This window comes from Anneissia japonica, unplaced genomic scaffold, assembly GCF_011630105.1.
Source record: "Anneissia japonica isolate Jap-2015-1 unplaced genomic scaffold, ASM1163010v1 scaffold287790_len634930_cov199, whole genome shotgun sequence".
NCBI classification, from domain to species: domain Eukaryota; kingdom Metazoa; phylum Echinodermata; class Crinoidea; order Comatulida; family Comatulidae; genus Anneissia; species Anneissia japonica.
In genome coordinates, this window is record NW_022748191.1 from 429,859 (window position 1) to 456,616 (window position 26,758).

At 33.7% G+C, this 26,758-nt stretch overlaps 1 protein-coding gene across 1 annotated transcript; it reads left to right on the top strand.

Moving 5' to 3' along the window:
* The first annotated feature begins 1,695 nt into the window (after nt 1-1,695).
* On the top strand, nt 1,696-26,511 carry LOC117120696. The gene is made up of 10 exons (XM_033265731.1): nt 1,696-1,841; nt 10,155-10,234; nt 16,417-16,639; nt 18,211-18,381; nt 20,822-20,951; nt 21,361-21,547; nt 22,413-23,926; nt 24,277-24,373; nt 24,717-24,828; nt 25,523-26,511. The coding sequence occupies exons 2-10, from the start codon at nt 10,232-10,234 to the stop codon at nt 25,534-25,536; spliced, it is 2,451 nt and encodes an 816-aa protein (XP_033121622.1). The 5' UTR covers nt 1,696-1,841; nt 10,155-10,231; the 3' UTR covers nt 25,537-26,511.
* The last annotated feature ends 247 nt before the right edge of the window (nt 26,512-26,758 follow it).

Genomic DNA, 26,758 nt, shown 5'->3' on the forward strand with positions numbered 1-26,758 from the left:
ATTATTATTATTATTATTATTATTATTATTATTATTATTATTATTAGACATTTATTAGGCCTCCTATACAAGGCCTATTATTATTGCTATGGTTATTAACAAATTATTAATTGTTTTATCATTTTTCGGAGCATAAAGGTACGGTGAATTGCCCAAGAATTTGTCTGTGGGGCATCATTCATATATGTAGGATGTGGTGGTAGGGGGTGAGAGAGAATTCACACTACCTCCACTACCAGGGGGCCGAGGTGCAAACATTTTTAGAATATGGACTGCAAGATGCCCGTTTATTTATTTATTTATTTACTTTTGGTGTAAAATGGGTACTTTATTTAAAATCACTTTTATTTAAAAAAAATTAATAGAAGGAAAACAAAACTCACTAGGATCACGTTATTGGGGGGGGGGGGGTGGAGAGCCCAAACAGATTAAAAAAAGAAGAGGAATGGAAAGCGAAGACAAGACAGACAAGGAGGGAGGACAACTATAAAAATAAACTCCCCCATATTTTTACTGTAAATGTGAACACAATACAACAATTGCCGTCAAAATGTGTATTGCTTGATCATAAGCGCTATATTGATCCCAAACCAGGTTAGTAGAAGAATGTAATTCAACTGGAGTAGAACATTAATGGAATGTGTTGAGAATGATGTTGCTTCCATTAGTTTTGTTTAGAGTCATTTAGCTGGCGTTTATTAGAGGAAAAAAAATCATCGCCCGGGGCGTTTATTCGAGGGAGGCGTTTATTATAAATAAGGCTCTGGAAGTGGGGTTTATTCAAGGGGCCGGGGCGTAATTCGAATAAGTGACGGTATATAAATAATAATCTGAACACTGCTGGAATAGAAACATGATGATGTTATACATCATGTAAAGCATATCTATGAAAAGTTCCTTTTCCAGTTGCGAGTGTCCGGTGGGATTCGAATTCGCTATCAAAGAAAATCTAAAGTGAAGTCTTCCTCCCAAAAGTTAAAATGAGAAAATAATCATATTAAACGTTGGTCTTTTCCGAAACTGAACTGCTCCCTTCACATTCGTCTGCGTGGCTCGGTTTATTAAGTAAATGATTTACTGCCCGTTTTGAAGGCTATAACGAATGTTTTAAAATTGTAACTACAATGATTGACTGTTTTGATGATATACATATTCTTTTTAACTGTTGAATTATGCTCGATGTATATTGTAATTCAACTAGGCCTACAGTTCTTTATTTATGTTGGTAGTTGTAAAAAAGAATGATTGATTGATTGATTGATTGATTGATTGATTGATTGATCGATTGTGTCATACCGTAAGATCAAATATACCTCCTATACAAAGTGGAGCTATGGTCAAGCTGAAATTAGCTATTCGAGCATTGTTATTTATCTATTTCTTTACTATATATCTAGATTTTATTAAAGTTCCATAAGCCTTCATTAGCTCTCATTTTACTGCAGTTTTCATATATTTTTATTATTTATTAGTACAATCATTGTTGAAATTGTTAATATTCACTATTTATTTAATTCGTTGCTTTTATTGATTACTATTATAAATATAATTTATGATAGTAAACAATTAAATTGTCCTAAAAAAAAAATAAAAACAATAATTAATAGACTAACGCCCATCATCAACAACAATATTTAAATAACCCCCTCTACGTCCAAATCTCACTGATGGATTTGATAAATCCGCCGCCATAGCTCAGCTTTAGCCCGTACTGAGCAGAAGCAGAGAAGCTTTATTTTGGTGATTATCATACCAAGCTGATCCAGATTGCATTGTTGTTTTTCTGATCTCCTTCTCCTCCACCTAGAATGTGAATCATTATATAATAATGAATCATTAAGGTTAGTTAAATTTTTATTATATTAATTTGTTGATTCATTTTGTATTTAAAAACCAAAAAGATAATCCCAATCGCTAGGCTGGAAGTTGGACAACTCGCACAGCTACTGCTTCGAGCTAATCCAGTGAATGGATTATCTTTGTTTGTGGCTGAGTCTTCGCATGATTTGTTCTTCCATGATGTCGCGTTTAAACATCACATTATTCTACAGTAGCAGACTCAAGAAATGTATAATAACATGCGCAGTCTATTTAAGTTTTTGACTATGTACAAAAAGATTAATTAGATTATATTAAATCCATTTTTCTACAGTGAAAATGTTTTGTCTTCACAAAGAGCATCAAAGTCGATGATCCATCCAAATCACCTTTGGGTTTGAATATAGGCCTAGTCCTTGCAATGCTAGGCCTAGGTAGAGAGGCCAGGTTAACAAAAAAAAAAATACTTTGCTTGTTGTATTAAGGCCAGTAATACAAGCAGTTGTAAAGCAACTTGGGTATGCTGTTGTTAAAGAGGTTTCCCTAAATTTTAAAATACAGTATTGCATCGGGCTGGTGATGTATACACAAATTTTAAAAACTTTGGTGCCATTACATATGAATATAATGTTTTATTATTATTAAATGTAGTTTCATAGTAGGCCTTACACCTAAAACACGGCCAAAGGTAAATAAAAAAATTCCAAACAATCTTGTGTCTGCAGATATATGGTAGTAGTACATTCTGATTTAAACAAAAGCATTTATTTATAAAATAATAATTTTATTGAATAATTTTTTTTAGCTTTTATAGCGTTTCACTGGAAATCTCAAAAGTGCTTTGAATAGTATTGCCTTTAGTAACAATCATATAAAATAATCAATGCAATTTCTTCTAATCCCTTAGGAATATTACTCCTCATCATCATGAATATTCAGTGAGGAAGGGTACATACATATTCAAAGTGCAACCAATAGAGTAGTTGCTTACAAGGGAGCTGTGTACACAGCTCTATATTTAAAAAGAAATTGTAACACTGCAGTAGCCTTGCTTCTGTGAAAAATTACTGAGTGGATAGTTGAATAAGTAATTGTTGTTTTGAATTTACAAACATACTTAAATAAATTTGTTTTGATTTCCTAATTATTTTTTGAGGCCAGTAAACTGACAAAGATTCAGGCTATGTTCAAACTTGGAGATAAGCCAGGCTTGAGTTAAGCCCGGCTCAACGCTAAGCACGGCTTAACTCTGGCAGACGTTCAGACTAGCGGGATTAGCCAGGCGCGAGAATTTTCCTAATAATGAACCGTAACCATCAAACGTGTTTCAAAACATTGTTCGTGAAACGTACGTTCGCTCACAGCGTAAGTGTAAGTAAATGAATGCTGATTGGTCACTTTGTTACCCGAATTCAATGCAAGACCCCCGCAACGATTAAAGCCCGGCTTAGAAAAGTTAAACACGGTGGCACGCCAGGCCTAGTTACTATAGGAACACAGCCTGGCTTGAGATAAGCCACCTAGTTCAGACTGACAGGTGGATAAACCCGGTAAGTTAAGCCGGGTTTATCCACCTAGTCTGAACTAGGCCTAAGTTTGATAATCATACAATAATTGTTAGACTTTCAAGAATCTTAATTAAATTGTTGTCAGACTAATGACCATTGTTTTAACTCCACCCTAAAAAACAAACTTATGGCCAATGGTTAGCCTACTGTAAGGTCAACACTTCTACCAAACCAATATGGCAAAGCATAACTAATGATTGAAAATAAATTAAAACTTCAGTCTGCTTTAATTTCTTTCTAATCAAAATATCACATTTAATTTTAAATGTTCCAATATTTGTTTTAAAAGATGTAACTTCTATTCTTAACAAATAATAATTTAATTAATATAAATTTTAAAAAGAATTTGTAAAATACATTACACTGTACAGTATATGCCAAAAACCAAAAGGTCCACTGATTATTCTCAGATAAGATAGTATAATACATAATCCAAGTATTGAAATGCACGCCATCGTGTCGGGATTCAATATTTGACATTAATTATGTCATCATCAGGAATGATGATGACACGATGGCGTGCATTTTGATACTTGGAGTATGTATTAATACTTTCGTATGCCAAATTATCTCAACTTTGGCCATATTTAGGTAGCGCCCTCACTGTGAATTATAATAACATTTATTATTACTGTAACACACTCTCAACTTTTTTAATTTTCTCATTCAGTATTATAATGGATTAGTGAAAATAAGAAGCAGTTTTCATTAGAGTTAGTGATCCATCAGATTGTCAGTGTACAAAATTATCACATTGCTTTGAGTTTGATTCTTGTAGACTTGCATGTTTCATTATTTTTTATTCAGATAGTTAATATATCCTGTGATGGCTACATTTTGTATTTCAAGTTAAATATTTTACAATAGTAATAAATAGTAGATGGATTTATATAGCGCAAATAAACGAGGTCTCTATGCGCTCAAGACTACAGTAGATGTTGCACTTTTCCATAACTTTTTCCTCCCCTGAGGGTCACTTCATGTCCTCTGCAGCCAGTAAACCGGCACACTTTTATATGTCCACGACAAGGGCCGAGTGAACCAGTTCACTGGGGTAACCCCCTACTTATCTTGAAAGATGTACTGGGTTCTTTAAAGTGCACATGAGCATTTGTGTACACTGGGCCAACGGTTTATATTCCTTATCGGAGAAGACTTGTTCCACCATCAGAACTATAGGAGTGAGCCGGCCGCGAATCCATGCTGATATTGTTGGCTACGATCACGGTGCCCCTGCCTTAACCACTCGGCTATTTGGCACACGAATAAAAACCATAATTTTGATGAGCTAAATAAATTAATATAGGTGATAAAACACTTCAAAACTAAAACATTATACTGTTACACAATAATTTAAATTCAAGAAATCAAACAACTTAAATAACATACAGTAATAAAATACAATCAATATTACACATGAAAGTTATTTTTAAAATATAAAGTTTAAGGTTGAGCTTAAAAATACCGTAAAACCTTGAATTGAAGCCCAGTGAGCTTAATCTCGAGATGAATCCCATCTCAAATTGAAGCCCGACTTTAGTTTGCAAAATTAGCCTCGAAAAAAACCCGACTCGAAAAGAGGCCCATGGGCCACCCCCACCCTTTTGGAAGGTAAAAATGAAGAAAAAAAGAAAGAAAAAATTGATTGTCCAAAACTCCTCAGAGGTTATTTTCGAACGTCTAGAACACAAAAATTTGCGGGGGCATGCCCCGAGACCCCCTAGGGTAGTATTATCTCGATTGACCCCACTTTCGTCCCTCTTTCGGCCCCTCTTTTCGACATCTCTGGATCCGCCCCTGAGTATGTACACTTCTTATAATATATCAGTTATGTTAAAACCTACTTGTCATAGAACTTAATAATGGCTTGAGTAACTGAACAAGATTTTTTATTTATTTAATTTATTTATTTGGATTATAAAGCACTTTTCCGAGAGACCTAAGTGCTCTACAAAAATTTATTTTTTTAGTGTACATACTGTAAAAATGTAGGCCTATATTGTAAAAATGATACTGTAAAAATTAAAATTATGTAAAAATTACAATGAACTTGATTAGAATAGCTATACAGGAGTAAGAAGTTTATTTATAAGCTTATTACATAACCCAGAAAAACAACAATGCAATTCAGCCACCACAAGATGCACACTGTAAACCTTGGAGATTAACCAGTATAAAGCTTGATAACTACCAGCCAAGATCTTAGCTGTGATTAATACTTTGATTATTGATTCAACTCTAATCTTAGAACAAATAATCCAACATGATCTCACATGAGTTCGCCTACAGTAGCTTGGATTCAGAGGTTGAATTTGCTAATAATTTTTGACGATTGAAATCAAAGTAGATGCTTAAAACTGGACGCACGCTGCACCTACAGTTGTAGGCTGATGTGATTCCACAGAGAACACAATAGGGAGCTTTCGATGTGCGGGACGACGCAACGCTAGAATGGAATCACTCATGCGTGACCGTCCGACAGGGCATCCAACGTTCTCTGCATACGTAGATTTGGCCAAATTTGCATCTCTGCTAGGATGCCCCTGACAATCAGCATCTGGACCGTATCATAGAGAACACAACGTGACAAGGCCAGCATAAGAGATCGCTTTCCATGATGATCTGCTCAGAGGCCATCGACAATCAGCAGACCACGTCAAATCATTAGGAAATTCACAGAGAGTGGATCTTGATACATCGGCCAACGCTGTGAATGCCTGGCTTTATACTGTATTAACCAGGGAGGCCATATATGTAGATGTATACTAATTGTGACCCCCATCTTCCTAGATCTGCTGTTGGCATTTCTGGAGTCTACATGCTAAAGCTACCCTGAACGAGGTCAATACTAATAGTTCAGCGTGTTTTCCTTTGTCTAAACCTCTTAGAAAATGTTTAAAACCTTTTTTAATTTTTAAAGGGAGAATTTGGTTTATCGTATTTCAAGGTTGCTGGTAGAGCACTGGGGTCTAGAGTTGTAATTAGATTTATAACCTACCGACAGATACTGATCTGTTTATTTTAAGTTACCCGACACCTAATGATCATGCACCAATTTAGCAGAAGAGCTCACACACACAGCTTGATACCATAACCATCCAGAATGCAGCTACCATTTGTAGTCAAAGCATGTTGTAGCAAATGCCCACCGTTATATGAATGAGATTTAATAACATTTATTGATTCCAATCCAGGGTTCTGATGATCGTTGCAGTTATCTTTGCAATTAACCTATGTACTCCATCAGCTACAGCATAATATTCATATTATAAATTCTTATTTTAGTATATGTCTTGCTTTAACACACAGTGTAGTTTACTGGCCTTATGGGAAAACATACTGTTTCCAATGAATAAGTTATTCTAGGAAGCTCAAGCTATCTATATTAATACTGACACTAACAAGTACTTAAATTCAATAAGGCCATTAACAAAACTGTCTGAATGAGAAATACTTTCACAAAATCAAGGTCTGTCTGTCAGGAATATTTTAAATATTTAATTTTAGGTCAGGGGTTCTGAACTACTGTATTTAACAGGGGCCAAGTTTGTATGAATCAAATTGAAGGTCCAAAAATCATGCAAAGCTACATCAGGTATAGAGTACAGTAGGTGTGGCCACTCCCAAATAAAAAATATAATAATGTAGTGGTAATGTTGGATAATAGGCCAAGTGACTTAAGTATAATTTTTTTTGGCTTAAATTCTAAACAGGCCGGATAACATGCACTTGCGGGGCGGAAATGGCTCACATATTGTCAGTTGAAAACCCCTACTTTAGGTCTAGGCCGAATATTTGGTTCATGGCAAGCCGTCACTCCTCAGAACATGGATTTTGGCTGGTAAAATGACAACTACCAGGCTAATATCTAATTAAGTATCAAATTAAATTAAACCTTGAAAAGTCTTAGTTTCATACATCATATATATATTTCAGGCTCTTCGTTGGCGAGAAAAATATTTTGCAAAAAAAGGAAATCCTAGAATTTAACAAAATTGCAGTCACACATCTTTACATTGAACCATGACATTGTTTGTGACATAACATAACATAACATAACTTTATTGAACATACACTTTTAAATCAGTGGCACACGTTCTTAAGAGACGGTGCGTTCACACATTTACAATACAAAATGAAAAATATACAAAAATAAAGGAAATCAAAACAGCATATAAAACTTGATTTAAAAAAAAAGAAAGACGATTAAGAAAATAATTATAAAGATAAGGTAATTTAAGTATTAAATGTGACATGACCATGACTGTAGCTGATCTGAATTGGTTTTTGTTGATTAATTTATTATTCCTGATAACAAATTAAGCTTTTGTGTCAACTAACCACATACCCAATAACATATAACACTGGACAATTACAGTTTATTTTCATCTAGTACTCCAATACTTTCCTATGTGTACAGTATAAATATTTCCATGCAGATTTTACTTGTACAAATGCTAGGCCTACAGTATATCTTTGTCAAAGTGTATTATGTTTGACGCGAGGCAAACAAGTAAAATATATGAGGAAAAGACAATACCCTTTTAATCTATTCACAAGAGTACCTGAATAGAGGCAATGAAAACATGCACAACAGTACAATCAATTTCTATAATTGTATTACTGTATGCCAATCAACAGGAAATGAATTTACAAAACTCATTACACTGTACCGTACCATTGGATCTTCAATGCAAAATTATTAGTAATTTAGTTATTTACTAAGTGTATGTCAAAACGAAATAGAAAAGCAGGGTTCTCAACTACATGTACTGTATGATGTAGCCTGGCAGCCTGTGGGCCATTTCTGGTCTATGGATGCTAAGCTACCTGGTCTGCTAGAACAAGCCTAAAATAAGAATAAATAATCAGGGGCGGATCCAGAGATGTCCAAAAGGAGGCCGAAAGTTGGGCCGATCGAGACAACGCTATCCTAAGAGGTCCAGGGGCATGCCTTAGCGGAATTTTTGTGTTCTAGACGCCCGAAAAAAACATTTGAGGCATTTTGGGCTATCATTTTTTTCATTTTCTTTCTTTTTTAAACCTTCCAAAACTTGGGGGGGGGGGGTGGCCCAGCCCTAAACCATTATTATTGCATCATTTCACACTAAGGCTTACTTATTAGACCCTAGGTCATTGGACCTTTAAATTGGTTCCATCTATAATCTTGGCTTCTGTTGAAATGTAGGTGAAAACCTGTGCCTTACTGTACTGTCGGTTGCTGTAAGTAAGCATGGAATAAAGGGGTCGTCCAAAAACTATTTTAACGTGAGTACCGCGTTATCAGCTGTTTTGTCGCTGATTTTCACTAACGCTGCATATGGGCGTGGCCTAATATTCACCGTTCACGAGCTGACGAAATAACTAATGAATATGCATGATAGCTAACTCATTCTGTTTACCGCGGCACTCGCGGTACGTCGTCCACGGGGTAGAAGTTTGTTGTTTACGAAGAATTCTGTATGAGACAAATTCTGTACGAACCTACGAAAGATTGATGGAGCACGTCGGTAGTCGCGTTATGCTTTGGGTAGACTGTGCAGACAGCTAATAAATATTCATGACCTACCGCGGTAGCAATCTTATGCTTCACTGATCTGCTTCATTAACGAACTCACGGTAGATGTGATAGTGAAAAGGGCGATAACGCGGAAATTGCGTTAAAATAGTTTTTGCGCGACCCCTAAGTCAGTGTTGTACCGTACTGTATGTTGGTGTGGGAATTTATTACTGTATTACAATTTTTAACAGTACACAAACCCTTGGCAAATTACAGTACTTGTATTTAATGCTCACCCAGGTTTTCATATTGTGATATCTTACTGTAGGTTTAGCTCTACATAATAGCTGCATGAAGCAAAAATATGTAGGAATATTTAGTAGTTGATTTCCACAAAGAATGTAAAAATGCAATAAGACCACTTGCACAGACCTGTACATAGGAAGATCAACCTACTGTAGTACTACTGCCCTCACAAGAAACCATGTCATTTGAGAAGGGACTACCTTGTGAATAATTCCATGCATGTACTGTTCCTACAAACATTATAAATGAGGTTGTCTTGGCTACTATCCAAGGAATTGTGTGATGCACTATAAGTATTTCCTACTGTACATACCCTCATATCAAGAATTTATTGACCATAGTTTAACTGTTGTTTGTGGGTGTTTTTTTTTTGTAATTTCTATTGCAATATGTTGTTTATACTTAAGAATTGATATTTGATTATTGATTTATCTTCATCTTTTCTTCATCTATCTGTCAAGTTCCATGTATTATGCAACATAGTTTGCAATTACAGCAGTTTTTCAAAGTCAGGCTCCGGAGGAAAATTTGTTGATATTGTTGTACACAAAAAGGGTGTTTGTGACGAAAATCTTGGGAACAGTTTAATGAGATACAGATTTTTGGAATATTTAAAAACTTGTGGAAAAGGTGAAAATGATGCTGGGTACGCCCTTTTCCCCTAGATTTGAAATATTAAAAAATCTGTATCTCATTAACCGTTCCAGAGTTTTTCGTCAAACACCATTTTTGTGTCTTTGAAAAAATCAGTTGTACAACATAAAGTATCATCAAATTTTTTCCTCCGCAGCCTGGCTTTCAATACTTAGTACTATGAAGTGTACTAAGTATTATAAAACTACAGGTACTTAGAATTAATTTTAAGGTGTCTTTAGTCAGAACTAGAATATTTCAGGCAAAGTGATCCACTTTGCTATATGAGTGAAATTTATGTTACAATCATATTCTTATTTCTTATATAGAACTTGAAAGTTAAAGATAATCACACCACGTGGTACTAGAGAAATTGCATTGAAATTACAAGTCTGTGTAATTCACTATGGTAAGTACGGTAGTTGTTGTTTTTTGTTCTTGTTTATGTTGTAATCATTATTTTGTTACATCACATTTTTGTAATTTTCCTTTTTTAGCTCCCAATATTTAACTATCCTCCATGAGACAAGGCAGGGTACAAACAATATATCTAGGATTAAAGAGTGCAGAACATTCATCCCTCTATTCTTAACAAGGGTTTAGCCAGAAAAACGAAATAGAAGCCAGTGGGCGATGGGCGGGCCACGACTATCTTTGGGAATCCCCACTGAATATTGGTACGAAAACAACGTACATTCAATCAATAAATGTTGCTTTTATCAAATGTAAATATGATTTAGCTTTAGTTTAAATGTAACATTCGATAGATTTGAAGAACATAAAGAATTTGCTAAAGGTAGACGAGGCCCAATTAGGCTAGGCCGAGCTGATTAGGCCAAGCCGTCCAAGTCGTCTCGGTAAAAGTGGCCGTCCTAAATAATTGTAGGCCGTCCTAAATAATTGTAGGCCGTCCAAAAGACAGCCAGACGGCTCGCTGGCTAAGCCTATGATTCTTAAAAATAAACTGCATGTACAGTTAAGGTTTTAGGTAGGATTATGCCATATTGACATTGACTATTGTTATCAATCAGTTAATCAAGCAAATTTTAATAATCAACAGATATTTGTAGATCGCACATTATCCATGGTAGAGTACAATGTTCAGTGGCACAGTAATACTGAGATATTTCATATCTATATCAATAAATTAAAAGCAAACTCAAGCTACGGTTTTCTTTAAATGAGCTACAATGTAGATCACTATGAATGGCCTGTCCCCATTCTGCCCAATCACCATCACTGTACCAGATAAAATACTATTAAAATACATTACAATATAGTGTAATCCTCACTCATTTGCCAGACAAATTAATGCATATTTTTTTTTTACAAGTTTTATTATTCAATGAGTATATTGTATGGTATTAATAATTTCTAATCTATTGCAAAATATTGATGCTATGCTTATGATTATGAAAAAACCTACTTGTGGGACATAATATTGTTGATGTATAATACCTAGGTTACAAATTACAGGTACATACTGTAAAGTTATCTGGTAGGACAAATTTAGCAATTGCAATGATAAATGCCATCATCAGAATTTATTTCTGCAGTGTATCAGTGATCATTAATTTTCTTGGTTATAACCATTTGCGAAATGAGATTAGTGTGAATATCATATTTCATCACACAACCATGGAGCCCATATTTCACTCTCCCATGTAAATGTAAATATTTAAAAAAAATTATATTGTACATCCATCTTTCCAAAATGCTGACTTTTACAAAAGTATTTTTATTTTTAAAATATCCATTTTTTTTTTTTAAAGGGAATTTCATTGGAAAATTTATGTGTACTGCGAATAGAGTACTACATTGTTACATCACGATACCACGTGATACTACTCAGTTGGTATCGGTGATACAAAATGCGTTCAACCGACGCCATTTTCTCCACTAAAAAAACCATTGATCCCAATTTCTAACGTAATTATTAAGAAGTTGTATCCTAATTTTTCTTTGTAAATGTTAATCAATGATTAAATGTGTGTTCGATAACCAACGTAATACAAGCTTTTTGTGTTTTTACTACATTTCGATGGTAAATTATTAGGTTTTAAATTTGCCTATTCCAGAAAGCCTATTCTAAACCAAGATTATGAAGTCATTCAGGCGTAATGAACGGTAACCAACGTTCAGAGGGCGCCACCTGGTGTTGTGACGACACAACTGTTGTACTGTACCCTATAGTCAGTGTATTAATAGACTTGTGTGAGATTCTAAATTTTGTTATACAGTACAAAGCTACTGTACTGTAAAACTTCACAAAGGAAATCAATTCCAACAGTTGTCCCTAGAATTTGGTCATAGGGTCTTCATTAATTTTTCCTTTACTTCGTTGACTTTAAATATTTATAATCATTTTTAAGCAATTTCCGGACTATGTATGTCTAACTACAGTAGTACTACAATTTGTAGAACGGCAAATTGTTTTATTGCCTATTAATTAGACGTTTAAATATTGTGGTGTTTGTGTTTCGGTCATCCGTTTTAAAAATTCTGTAAAAAAAATGTGTGTAAATCATTAAACACTTATTTTTTATACCTTCTTGCTGTGACTTGCTGAATTACTATAATGTTATTCCATTTAAATGTGTGATTTAAATTTGCTTTTTTTTTTTTTTTTTTTTTTGAGAATTTGTCCCTCTTGATTTTGGAGGTAGCAGTACTGTATCTTTAAACTACCATATAACGATACGTTCATTTTCAAATTTATGTGAAGCTATCCTTGAAATAATTGTCTGAAGATGTTTTAATTTGGAGTTTTTTAGATTGAGGAGGATGACATTAAGTTGATTGGATAGAATTAGATTGTAGCTTCAATGAGTCTTGTAAATATATTACTAGATTCCAGGGCTCTCACTTGTCCATATTTTATTATGTGTGAGGGAAATTGGTTAATTTTACTCTGTTATTAGGTAAGTTGAACTAGCTGTTAAGTGTGAATGATTGAAAATAAATGGTAATAATTTGAGAGTAACACAAAGTTTGCGCAAAAACATTTCATGAGAAAAATGCATCGATACAGGAACAAAGCTTTGGTGGCACATACCTGTACACTGAGTAATCTCATTATTATTATCAGTTTATCTAAGATTACCTAATGAGTAGGCATCGCCTGATTATTTCACTTTGAATATTCTTTCAAAGAAATCATATTTCTGCTTAAACTGTTTTCTATGGAAGGCAATCGCCACCAAAAATACAAAAGTGAAACGAACAGCAAACATTCACAAACAACATATTTACCCAAACGAACAACATACTTTCTCAAACAAACGACATATGTCCCCAAACAAACAACATACTTTAAAAAACGATCATGTTCATGGCGATTGCCTTCCATAGTTTTTTTTTTTAATGGGTCAGGTTGAGACAAGTTGACGCTTCTAGACCTGATCCAAACCATAATTTCAATAATTATTATTTTGTTCATAACAAATTTGTTTGACTTTAATTTTCATATTTCTCATTCTTATGCTTTATACTATTTTCATTGGCAAATTTATTATGTTTATGATTACTGTAATTATGTTATTATGGTGAAATAAATGTTGAAGAAGTAGTTTCTTGCATTTGTGTCTTCGTGTTTTGGTTCTCAAGACATTGTACTTTTGAGTCACAGTATAATTTGTCCAGTACTAGAACCATCAAAATTTGTTGTACCATAGATCAGGTTCTTTTGTTTATGTATTACATCTTCCATCTTCACCATTTAGAGTGGTTCTGTGTCAGCTTCATGAAACGAATACATCTTCATCAGTTTTTTAAAGCATGTTTTTGAATGACTTGTTACTATAGGGGTATCTTCACCACTAATAATGTATTTCTATCAAGTTTTTCTTTGTATTAAATGTAGCTGATGAATATTTATGAATTAGTCTCAGTCAGATGTGTATAAGAGACAGGTATGGTATTAATAATTTCTAATCTATTGCAAAATATTGATGCTATGCTTATGATTATGAAAAAACCTACTTGTGGGACATAATATTGTTGATGTATAATACCTAGGTTACAAATTACAGGTACATACTGTAAAGTTATCTGGTCACATATATGCTTATGATTTGAATAATAAATTTTCCTTTATTTTGTTATGTACTTTTTGAGAAATAAAAAAAAATATTACTTTTTTGGTAACTTCGGGACATTTTATATGGTAGTTCATTGTCAAGTCGCTGTAGCGGAACGAAGTACGCAAAATAAAATAAATTCATGAATATACCACATATAATGTTAATAATTACTAATCCAATCAGTTATGTTGGTAATATATGTTAAAGAGCATAAATTAAACACTCTAAAAGTTGGCCTATTTTATTCATTTTTTTTGGAAAAAAATAATATTAATTGTATTTCTTATATAAAATTTAAGTGAGTATAAAAACTTGAAAACTAAGACCATTTCATGAAAGTTCAGAATTTCTTCTTTAATTTGATACCAAATTTGGTAGGATACCACTATTTTAAAAATTTAGGTGCCATGTCCTGTTTTGCATGGAATTGCCCCTTTACAATTTGAGGCACAAAATATGTTTCAATCAATGAGCTATATATAAAGCCACAGTAATTCCTATTTTTAAGCTCAATAAATCCCAAAATTACATGAAATTATAAAGTATAATTATGAAAATGCATTATTGTACTGTAAAATAGTTTTTTTTTCTTATATTTAACTAAAAATGTTCACAAAGTGTTTGGGCCTACAGTAACTGTCTACGACAGCACTAATGTATTTTATTGTTTTAAATGTATTTTTTCCTTCATGCACAAATACTGAAGCAAGCCTCACAGGGGAGGTACCAAGTGTACCTGGTGGAGAAAACTGCTCTATTCATATTTATACAGTATTCAAAGTTTCTTTATCTGGGCATGGAAGGATTATCTGATCTGGACAATTGGTATTATTAATACCTAGTTCTGTTGTACTCTTTTTTGTTGTGCTACAGCATTATATTTTGCTATTCTGTTTAATTTATTTATAAAAAAGTCCTGAATAAACATTGTCAGAGCATGTTCAGAGAAAGTAAGAAGTCCTTTTCAACTCTTTTGTCAATACAGAGCTGGTATCACTCTTCTGTTGATATTCAACAACATGTTTTGTCTTAATCAATATTGGATTCTGAATAGTTAGTATTGCTTTGTTTCAGTTGTGTTGACGATGTAATATCTCTGCTAGGTATAATATCTTCTACAGTATGATCAAGCGAAATGTTTGTTTTTATTTTGCTGAAATGTAGGCCACTACGTGGCCCTTGGTGTTGTGTGTAGCCACCACAAGATATGGGATTAAGTATGCAAAGCCGAGGGCAACCCTAGATGTGTAGTAGACATTGATTGATAATGCTTACATTCCGTGTATACAGTACTTCATTACAGCCCGAGACGTCTAAATCATATTTCTTAATCAACTGCAATACCTTTAACCATTTCTAATACGTGTGCCACGACTACATTTTGATAACTGTATTTAATGAGGGGGGGATCCTTATGATGAAACCTTCCAGGTGATCTACTATAACTTGTGTAGTGTGCAACAATCAAAAATGATGTCATACTGTATGCTACATATACGATGTAAAACTAGTTCATATTTCAATCGCTACTGGCGCTTAATAAAGTTTGAAGGTTATGGCATTTGCCTTGCTTGAGTATGGTCCCGGGCTTGGCTTGCAGTGGAGATTATTACAGTACTGTGTAACTACCTGTTTATACTTGCAACGATAACGATAAAAAGCCAAAAAGCAATTGTTTAAGAGAATAAAAGAAATAAGAGTAGTTTGCACACTAGCACGATTCAATAACAATTTATCGTGTATACGATAAAAAAATATTTTCACAAATCAAATCAAATGACGTCATAACAATGGGAAAACGATAAAATCCTAGTAGTAAAGACAATGTTATTGTTTTCCTATGATTATGACATCATTTGATTTGATTTGTGAAAAATATCTGTTTATTGTATACACGGTAAATAGCTATCAAATCGTGTTAGTGTGAAAACTTATTTCTTTTATTTTCTATATGAACAATTGCTTTTTAGCTTTTTATCGTTATTGTTATCATTGCAAATATAAACAGGCCTTAACACTAATACTATTTTTGAAAAAAGAAGGTACCACACTAATGAATCCTTTATTACATTGTAAAAAAATTATTATTGCAATTTTTAAATCTTATTTTTGACAGAATCTGTAATTAGATTATACAGTGCCTATATTTTGTGTTTGGCACACAACCCATGGTTTTTCTTGGCACCTCTCTGGTCACATCTTTATGATTTGTATATTTTGCCCAATTTTATAGAATACAACAGTTACCTGTATAAGAAGTTTAGTACAGTGTGTATTTTTGTTAAATGGTGTTCAAACAAGAATGCATTGTCAGCATTGCAGTTTAAGTAAAGCCCTTCCAATTTACAAGAGTAATTATCAGTAATTTAAGTCAAATGTTAACTTGATTCAAACACTTTAGACACTAATTGGATATTTATTTGCACACAAGCTGCCGTGTTCATGTAAATGTTAATTTGATTGCTAACTATAGTTCATGCTTTAAAAGAAATTAATTCGTACATTACAGGAAGATTGTGAATCCATTAGTGCCCCGTTGGTATCTCTGTCAAGCAGTAGCAAAAATGATACAGTACCGTGTCAGAGACCGCCATCTTCAGCTCGTAAAAGGAAACAAATGGTCCCAAAACCTATAAGAGAAGCAACTGAGAATGATGAAGATGATGGTAACGATGAAGGTGGTGACACACAAGCGAGTAGTAGTGAATGGAATCTACCTCCCAAGAAACCAGGTGAACTTTATATTCATTATTATTGATGTATTTATTTAACAGTGAATTTGTTTTACTTCATCTAAAATATGTAAATTTGAAATTCCAAATATCTAAAATCTATTAATTTCTGAATTTAATATCCAACGTTAATATCTAGAAATAAAGCCTTGAGAATAAATTTCAATATACTGTAGATGATGATGACAATAATTTGTATGCAGATTGTGCAAGGATTGCATACTGCAACATGAATTAAAATGTTTATTTTGTATGCATTCATGTATGTCAGATATAAATGAAATGGATTGTGAGAGCATTTGAGTCAGCCCTTGGGAGATTAGTTAGCCATTAATGGATCAGGATTTGTGTTTGATTGAGAGCAGAGCAGGAAGGCCACATCACACTCTCTTTAATACACTAATCCCGCATTCGCTGCAGCCCTGCCTGTGGATCAGCTCCCTTTGCCAAAAGCCCAGCTAGACACGTACAGCTTCTCAAAGCAAGATGTCTGATTTGTCCGTGAGATAATCTAGCGGGGGATTATCGGGAAAGGGCACCATTATCAGCTTACTGGATTACAGATGGATTAGTGACTCAGAAAGAAGTTTGATAGAATTATGGTTTTAATACAATCCATTTGCGTTGAAATCTCATTTAGTTGATGGGCTTTTGCCAAGGACTTTAGTTTTCCATATTTATTGCATGAGATATAATGTTTTCATTTGTGAACACTTATCGCATGGCTTACGCTTCGGCCATATTGTGATGTGCAGTGGCAACATATCTCAGCCTGCCTACATTTGAGCGATTTCAACTGCGTAAAGTAAACAGTTACATTAGGTAGGAGAATAATACTGTAGTACGCAACATTCTGCCAATGTTTGTGTAGTATTATGGTATGTACATTTTAATGAAGAGTTATTATTTTATAAAAAAAAAATATATAATTTGTATACTTTGTTGTGTATTAATGTATTCATAAAGTGTTTGTTTTTTAGTGATAAATATTTTTATTGAGGTGTATTATTACTATATCTGTTTTCTATGAATTTAATATGCATTGGTAGCTGTTTTGGATGTGTATGATTATTATGTTGGGGGAGAAGTGGTTAATATTATCTTACTGTTATGTACAGTACAGTAGAATGTAATGCAAATGTTTGATATGTATTTGTATATACATGTACAGTATATTCATAATTCTCATAAAAATATATTATATTTCAGTGCTTTTGGACAAACATCCCTGTTACTCATGTACAGGTATAAATATCATAAATCATAAATATTGAAATGACGTATCTCAGAATTACACTCACATGAAAAAATTGAGTTATTTTCGCTTAGAATTATGCTCATGTGATAAAATTGAGTTATTTTCACTTAGAATCATGCTCGTGTGATAAAATTGAGTTATTTTCACTAAAATCGATTTATTTTACCCATGGTTGTTAAGTCATCTTTCTCCCTCTACCTTTGCTGTTTTCCACTTGTTTTCTCCTCTGTAAAAGCTGAGTTGAAACATTGGGTCATTTAGTAACTGTTTGATAAACTTGAGTCAAAATTTTATTTTCTTTACTGTTAAATAGTTGGTAAAATGTTGCCATTACATTGCATCGTGGAACAGCGTCAGTACGAACAGCTTCCTCAACAGAAAGAAGATTATGCAATTGTATCATCAGAACTAGTTCTCAAAGAGCTCTTAAATTGTGTGCTGTGCAAGCTAGGATTCAGGTACCTTGACAAGTATTACATTGAAGGTAGGGTTTAAAGCAACTTTTGTTACCTTAATATTTACATTCAAGTATTCAGTAAATTTTTAGTTAGTGTGTACAGTATGAATCTAAATATCAGATGCATTTATGTTTGTGATGTGACACAAATTAAAGGATGAATGTTGAGCAGGGGTGTATCTCTGGTTTTTTCTGGGTGGGTCGTGATCATAATTTTGTGGACTTTTTCAGTGGGAGACAGGAAAATCGATTACAGCGCCACCAGCTTGAAGCGGATGGGAGGCTCAGTTTCAGAATTGCTGGAATTGAGATGGATAACGACACGCAATTGGCAAGGTCTTTGGACTCGTTGCTGGTACTTCATCAATGCTTTTTCATTTATGTCATTGTGAAAAAGCCCTAGAAAAAAATGTCTTTGGAAAAAATGTGGACCTTCAAAAATTTTTAGGGGGTCGTAGGACATTCCCGACCCCCCCCCCCCCCCCCCCCCCCCCCCCCCCCCCCCGCATACACCCATGCTGAGGCGCAATTTTTGTGAGCCAAATAAGGCTTGTTAACAAATTAGTTTTAGTTTTTTTATGGTTGTCATGCGAGTGTGTAAGGTCTAAAAGTAGTGCAGGGTGCCCTGAGGTGCCTGCACAAGATTCCATATAATGAGTGTGATGTAAGATTTCATTAATCAGATTGATAAATGCTTTATAATACTGTATATTTAGTATAGTATAGATTTCAAGGCGGTGAGTAGTATTGATAAAAATAAATAAATAAATATATTATTGTGGTGAGTGCGCTAATTGGCCAGATTTTTTTTATTTGAAATTTTTGGTGGGGGGAGGGGGCAGAGTTACCTGAAAAAGTTTGTTACTTATTCCTTTTACAACCTTCTTACATACCTGTAGGTGAGAGATTTATGTCTGTGGTCCCTTGAAATTAAAATATTTATATTAAATTAAATATTCATAATTTTCTGAAGTTTCCATTTTATATAATTAGCAAGATTCATAATTTTGTGAAATTTCCATTTTACTGTTGCGGCAAGTGCATTAATTGGCCAAAGAGTTTTTTTTTAACTTGAAATCTTTGGTGGTTGGGGGAATGCAGAGTTACGAGGTACTGTATAAAATCTTGCCTGAAAAAATTTGTTACTAATTTCTTTTTTAAAACTCTAACTTAGGTGAGAGGTTTATGTCCGTGGTTGAAACACAATCATCAAGATACATACAAAACAATTGCACATAGCTATTTTAATGTGCCCAGATTGAGATGTAAATTAACTTATAATGAGTGCTTATTGTGAAAATGAAAACAGCTGTGTTTATTGACATTAAATAAATGTTTAACTCATATGGCTTGGTTATCAGTAAACTGTTTCCTCAATAAAGTGCAAAATTGTTACAGGTATCTAATATATAATAAAGGTCATTGCAATAAAATAATGATCCATCAGACGCCAATCCGTGTAAAGAATTTATTTGATCTCTGAATGTTTTTTTAGCCCTTAAAAGTCAATATTAATAATATTGTACTGAATATTTTGGAAAGTAAAGCGCGTGTTAATTTTTAATTTCATCTACATCTTTGTTGACAGTTTTTCAAATGCATTTTGATGAGTTATAAAACATTATTGTGTGCATTTCTACATGGAGTTTACTTGCCATGTGTTACATGTAATTTAGGTCCGGGGTCATACCTGGAATGTACTGTTTACCTTATCTGAATGTATTGGATTGTAGATATGTGAAATTTTAATTTAAAAATCCATTGATCAATAAATAGATCTTATAACATTTGCCTCTGTTCTGTATTGTAATTCATATTATGTATTTGGCCAGGGGGTTTAGAGGATACCCACATCTTGTGTTGGGCTCTCGGCCTACGGTGTCCCCTTGGCACCCCTCTGGCCATTTCCTACAGTAATTTCTTGAGTTTTGAGCTGAATATGTATCATTTACTTTATTTGTAATAAGGAATAAAAAAAGCAGAATTGAACAGAATTTGTCCCATTTAATGTATATTAGGTCACTTCATGAAATTGTTGAGATTTTAAAAGAAATTGTTCATAGTTTTAAGATAATAAATGTTAAAATGTTGTTATACCGTAGTATCAGTCATTTCCATTGTGAAATTTGACCTTTGTATAGCATTTCAAATCAACCTATTTCTCATTGTTTTCAAAAAGAAATACATTTTTGTGACAGATGTATAGTATAAAACAATTTTGGTATTAAGCCCTTCCAAGGCAAAATGATTCATATTCTGAGGTTTTGCAATGGAACTCCTCTTTCACAAAGTAAACCCTTATTTAGTGTCCTGTTCAAAGTTTGATTTAAATGGGAATAAGTTCAGGTGTCTGAAACATTTTTTTTTTTTTTTATCTCTGTTGATAATTATGTTATGTATTAACGTTTGCAGCATTAATGCTTATCACATACATAAGATTAAAGGTAGATATTTGTGTATTTCTCAGGTCATTTACAAGTGCGTAATTGGAAAGCTTTGCCATTTAGTGCCATCTGTGAGAATGAAGACACAACTGTAGGGCACCTTTTTGGTGAAATTATTTCTCATGTGTCACTAATCATCAAGCTCAAGAAAAGGTAGATAAACCTCATAATTTTATGTTATTAGTTTTTGTTTCATCCATTTAATGAATCCAGTTTAAATTCTTTCAGAATCTCATTATCTTGGTCGCAGGCACAAAAACAGTTTCCCCATTACCTGCATATAAGTGTTAGTTTAGTGCCATCTTTCTTTCTTTTCCATCTAGTTGTGACATAAACCTAGTTTCCATAACATTGCTAAATGCTATCGCAAAGAGTTTTTGGTAATGCCAATCGGTCACTTGAATCTTTCAACCTTCCCAACTACATCAAACACAGTGGTGCAGTCTAACAATTGCAGTGAAAACACTTTAGCCACAGTGTATAAATTCATACATAAATTATTAGACCAAAATATGGTACATACATCATCAACATTTAGAAATTGTTGTATTTGTTTTGTCAGAATGGAGTCGACATCATGGCTACCGAATCAAATGTTAAACACTATGAGTCCTCTTAGGCAAGATGGTCATCAAGAAGGCAATAGAGGTACCGGTAGCACATTGCATGACATTGCCACCAAGATCAGGCAGTTGATTGACAAGAGAGGTCCTTCTATGTTGGTCTGCCATGGATGTCCCTTTTCACAGGTCTTTATACTTTGTACAATTTATTTGTTTTCTTTTACTTGATTTATGAAATTTTTAGATAATTTAAAAAAAAATGAAAATACACTACCATTTACCTTCGCAATTTGAAATACATTAAAATGTCTACTGTACCCAAAAGCCTATGTATGTAAACCGAGTGAAGAGATTCTAGGTGTATTGATATACATAACAAATTAGGGAATATTCAGTTGGAATGATAACATAAACAAAGATTGATAACAAAGCTTAGGAATGATAACATAGATTTACTCATTTGTTACTGTTATGCCTTCTATGCACAACACATAAATTCAGCCCAAACTGTCATAAATGTCAGAAGATTATGAAAACTTGGTCTTTGCAACACTGTAACTCTACAGTACACGTCAATGCGTCCTAGATCTTAAGCTCCTGATTATCACATTATTTTGCTTTGAACAAAACTGCTGTTTGCCCACATATAGTCATGATGTGATGCCATGACCATATTTAGGCATGTCATATGTTTTTGTCGAATAATATTTGATAGTGTGGACAGGGCTTTACAAACATTGTATTGTACGATCAAACAAGTCAAAGTCAGAACATGCTCTAGTTATCAAAAAATGTATTTACACTTAGGTCTTTTGGCAAACTCATGATAATGTATGCATTGCCAATAAAGGAGTGCATTTATCGATGCTGGTTGAAAAATATACAATGGTGCTCGAAATATGACAGAAAGTGAAAAATTTGCAACATGAATTAATAATAATAATACTAATAATATTTTCATTGCATTATCTATTTTGTTGGCTAATCTGATGAAGCAAACTGTCAGAATGATGAATGAAAATAAAATATAAATGATCTTTTTTAATTTCAGAACATCATCAATCAAATTCTGACTGGGAAATGTAGCAAGTTAATATCATCAGAGAAAGTGACTGCATTTTACTTGTGGTATAATATCTACAGTCGTTTAGCAGACAACACTTTAGTTTCTGCTGGCAAGCTGGACAGCAGTAGTGCAACAAAATTTATGCCTCGTAGAGTCAGAGGTCAAAGAACGCTATTTGATCCTAGGTACGAAATACCTCTACTTTTTAAGTGGTACCGACAGAATCCACGACCAAGTCGTCTTGAGTTGGAGGCTTACTTATCACAGTTAAACTCATCAGAGAAACGAAGAAATGGTCACCCACTTCAATACTCATCCCTCGCAATATGGTTTAAAAATGCAAGAGCTAAGTATCGCGATTTCAATAAGATTCCATCAATATACAGGTTTGAACGCAATGATGAACCTTCGTTGCCGCTGAATTATAGTCAGAAAAATTATTCTCATAGACGTATGATAGAGCTGCAGGACATGGCTTCACAGTCTGAGGGAAATTCGAGGCAGGACCCAACAGCTCAAGCTTTGGAAACTCTGTCAAACGTGGCCACAAAAGTTGCCAGCAGTCTAGCTATGAGTACCGTGTGCAGCAGAGTAAACTCTCGGAGTTCTGAATCACTAGCTTGCAGTCAGCTCAGTGAGAGATACAACACTGTATTGCAACGTCACAGACAAATAAATGATGTCTCTGAATCACAACCTAACAGAACAAAAACTACCTTAACTGTACCGCAACCGTTAGTCCCTATATTAGTTGGAAGTAGACATCAACCATGGCAAACTATTGTTTCTCAGAATGCATCGAACGGTTCAACCGTTAATGCGCAACCCACCTCAAGCATCATCAGATCCACCACTCATCAGGCACCTGTAAGACCACCAGTGTTATTAAAGGGAAAGGTATCAGTCCCTTCACCAAGGAAAAGGTTCAATATTCATCCAACCCTCGAGGCTCCTCGGTTGGAATCATGGTTTACTGTGACACCAAAACCAGATCGGGAAATAATTCGAGTGTATGCCCAGCAATTAAACAGCACTGAGTTTAGGCGTTCACGTGATAAATACACCAGCAGAATTATATATGTTTGGTTTAAAAATCGAAGGGCAAAACAAAATCGTCTGCAACAACGACATACTAATAAAGAAGGCATTGGATTGCATTCCGTTAGTAACTCCGAAGAGTGCATGGACCAGGAGGCGTGTGAAGGGTCCGACATGGAAAGTAATTTGTCAGGGAATCTGTCCAACGATCAGTCAATCAACTATTCTCATGGTGATCATGTCAAATTAGAATCCTGGTTCCAGGACAACCCAGATCCGTCGCCAGAGGCACTTGAAGAATACACAAATGAACTTAATTCCGAAGGACCTTCTTCAAGAGGTGGTCAAAAAATGGACGTTGAAGCAGTCAGTCAGTGGTTTACCTCAAGGCGCGAGGCAGCAGTTTCTGTCATCAAAGAAGAACCAGACATGTATATGCAGGCCAGTGATGATGACAACAGGTAAATGCTTTTTCAAATCCACATCTTCATTACTAATTGCCTAAAAAATATTTATCCTAGAACAATGCAAATTTTCATTACAAGCTTTTCATAGACACAGTGCACTTCTTCAGAGAGCAGCTTAGCTCAGTCTGGTGGTAGCCACCACCAGATGGTGTGTGAACTGAACCACTGAGGTCAATGTAAAATACTGGTCTTTAGTTTAATTTCATCACTCCACTCCTGTTTGAGCTGTCAAATATATTCAAGCTCCTGCTGCTATGTGTTATATGGCCCATTGGCCTTGCTGTATCATACAGGGTTCTTAAGGTTATTTGAATGATTTATAAATATAAAATGTATATTTTCAGCGATGATTGGAGTGATGTGACAGTTCGTCATACTGTGTTGGAATTGTTAAAGGACTTAAACCAAACCAGACTTGCTCAAATAAGCCCACTTTCACAGGTTAGTTCTGATTAGATTGTAAATGTTTATCACCCTCAACTAAGAAATATCAAGGAAGGGCCCTATCAAATTTTACAAGCCTTTAGCAAGGAATGAATTCATGTGTTTGAAGACAATCGTGAATATGTGGAATGCGTCCTATGTAAATCAGTCATAAGGTCTGATCCAGATTGAGAAGCAGTCAGCTAGATATAAATTAACCAATTGCAAGTATGTACAGTATTCACATCATAAACGCAAGCATTCTTACCACTACATGTCTCATTTAGTTAAATCAACTCGGTATCACCTTTTTTTCTGTCAGTTCAATTATAATTTAAAATGTTGATTTTGGTTTTGACAGTCAATGATTTCCTGTATAGCAAATGCAAGATATACAGCAGCTATAAGCAAGGATAAATGCCAAGAGTTTGGGAGATGGTATAGGATTTACAGGGCTCAAGCTCAAACTCAAGGTGAGTAGTATTCCTGCTGTCTGTCTACCAATAATATTTATTATTGTAATAGTATAGTTGTATTTCATGCACTAAAGATGAATAGGTGCACAAAGGCTAATTATTGCATGAAAAAATTGCCTGAGAGCCTGCTCAAAAGAATCTTTTTGTATTCTCAGTCTAGTCTATAACAAGTATTTTTTGTATATGGAAAAACAACTACACTAACAGCTTTATAAGTAAATCCATTTCTGAAATAAATGATAAATTATAATTGATTTTCATAATGATTCTGTTGTTGAAATTATACCCTGGTCTTATAGTAAGATGAAAGTTCTTAATATGATTATTGTATGGCTTGTTTTTTGTATATCATTGCTCTTTATGGGATTTATATTTACTTTCTCTCATCACTTCCTTCTGAAAGCAAAATAGTAGAGCTTTACATATTATCCATATAAATCTAAATCTGCCAATTTAGTAGATTGCCTTGGTCTGCTATATGTTGGTCACCATGTAGATACAAGTAAATTAAAACTATTTATTTTAAGTCATACACATTTGTAGTTTGAATCATTGTGTATTAATGTTAATCATTTATTTAGTTGTTTTTGTTATTTAAATTTGGTATGTATAAAACACATCTTCACTATCCAATATTGAAAAATAAAAAATGTAGTGTGAATATTAATATTTCTGTTATTCTTATTTTCAGGTTTTGATCAATAATATTAATTGGTAATAAAGGAAGGTGCAACTCCAATCAACAGTTCAGTGTAAAAATCAATAGATGGTAATTAAATGGAATATTTTAGGTTATTCAGTCTAATTTAGAAACCATACGCAATTTGAAGTTTTTATTTATATAATTGTGAAACCAAAATGTGGCATTTTTGGGGCTTTTAGGTAAATCAAAAGAAGTACTGTATATTAATTACTACTAGTATTACCATTTTGAATGTAAAATAAGCAAAATAAAAGAATAATCACTATAGATATTGATTTATAGACCCTAAAAGTAATATATTAGCATTTTGAAAGCAATTTTATACTACTGATCATAAAAGAAATGTCTAAAGGTCAATAATGACATTGATATCAACATTTTGATTTGATTATAGCAGTTGAAGAAACTAATTGCAAATATTTAAAATAACGAGTTTTTGTTTTAAAAAAAGGAAAACCATGCTGTTGTTGGCATATCTGTATTGTATTTAATCTTTTTTTTTTTACATGGATAGTAATTGTTTGATTTTTGTAAGTGTTATAATTGATATGATCTAAAGCACTTTGGCTAAAGGCTGTACTACGGGTAAATGTACAAAACACTTGCGATTGTTACATAAGGTTCTCTTTTTATCAGATCAACATACACGGTTTTGAAAATTAAAACAACATGAATAACTGATTATGTATGTAAGAAAATACAGTATTAGAAAACAATTTCACCTGGTATTTGACCTGTTGTGTGGATTAAAATACTATACATAAATCAGTAATGTAGTCTATGAATGAGGAGCTTAGATAAACACACCCACCTTCCCTCACTATCAAGCTTTGGTGTCCCAGGAGAGAGAATGCACATGGTGTCCTACAGTGGACGGTGCTATTATTTAGGGGTGTTTTAATGAAAGGAATTGTGGCAATATCCAAGTTTTTACAAGTTAATAAATTCAATAACAAATACATTTCTTATGCAGTTTCCAAAGGCTACCTTGTATTTTTTCTTATAATACAGAATACTTTTACATTGTGCTCTCGACATAATTTTAGTAAAAATTTAATGAAAGTATTTTTGGTAATATTTTTAAATGCAATATTATTTTTTTTCTAGTATTTTTTTTTAAATGCACCCAGCTTCTAGATTGCACTCAGGTAAGTTATTTTGTAATAATTAATTGACAAAGTGTATAGCAATTAGCATAGAATGCTATTGCAGTCTGTCAGTTGA

Excerpts from the sequence above, each read along its gene's own strand:
- LOC117120696 (XM_033265731.1), top strand. Across the intron at positions 20,952-21,360 it reads ATCATCAAGCTCAAGAAAAG|AATGGAGTCGACATCATGGC; the intron begins GTAGATAAACCT and ends TTGTTTTGTCAG. Across the intron at positions 23,927-24,276 it reads GCCAGTGATGATGACAACAG|CGATGATTGGAGTGATGTGA; the intron begins GTAAATGCTTTT and ends GTATATTTTCAG.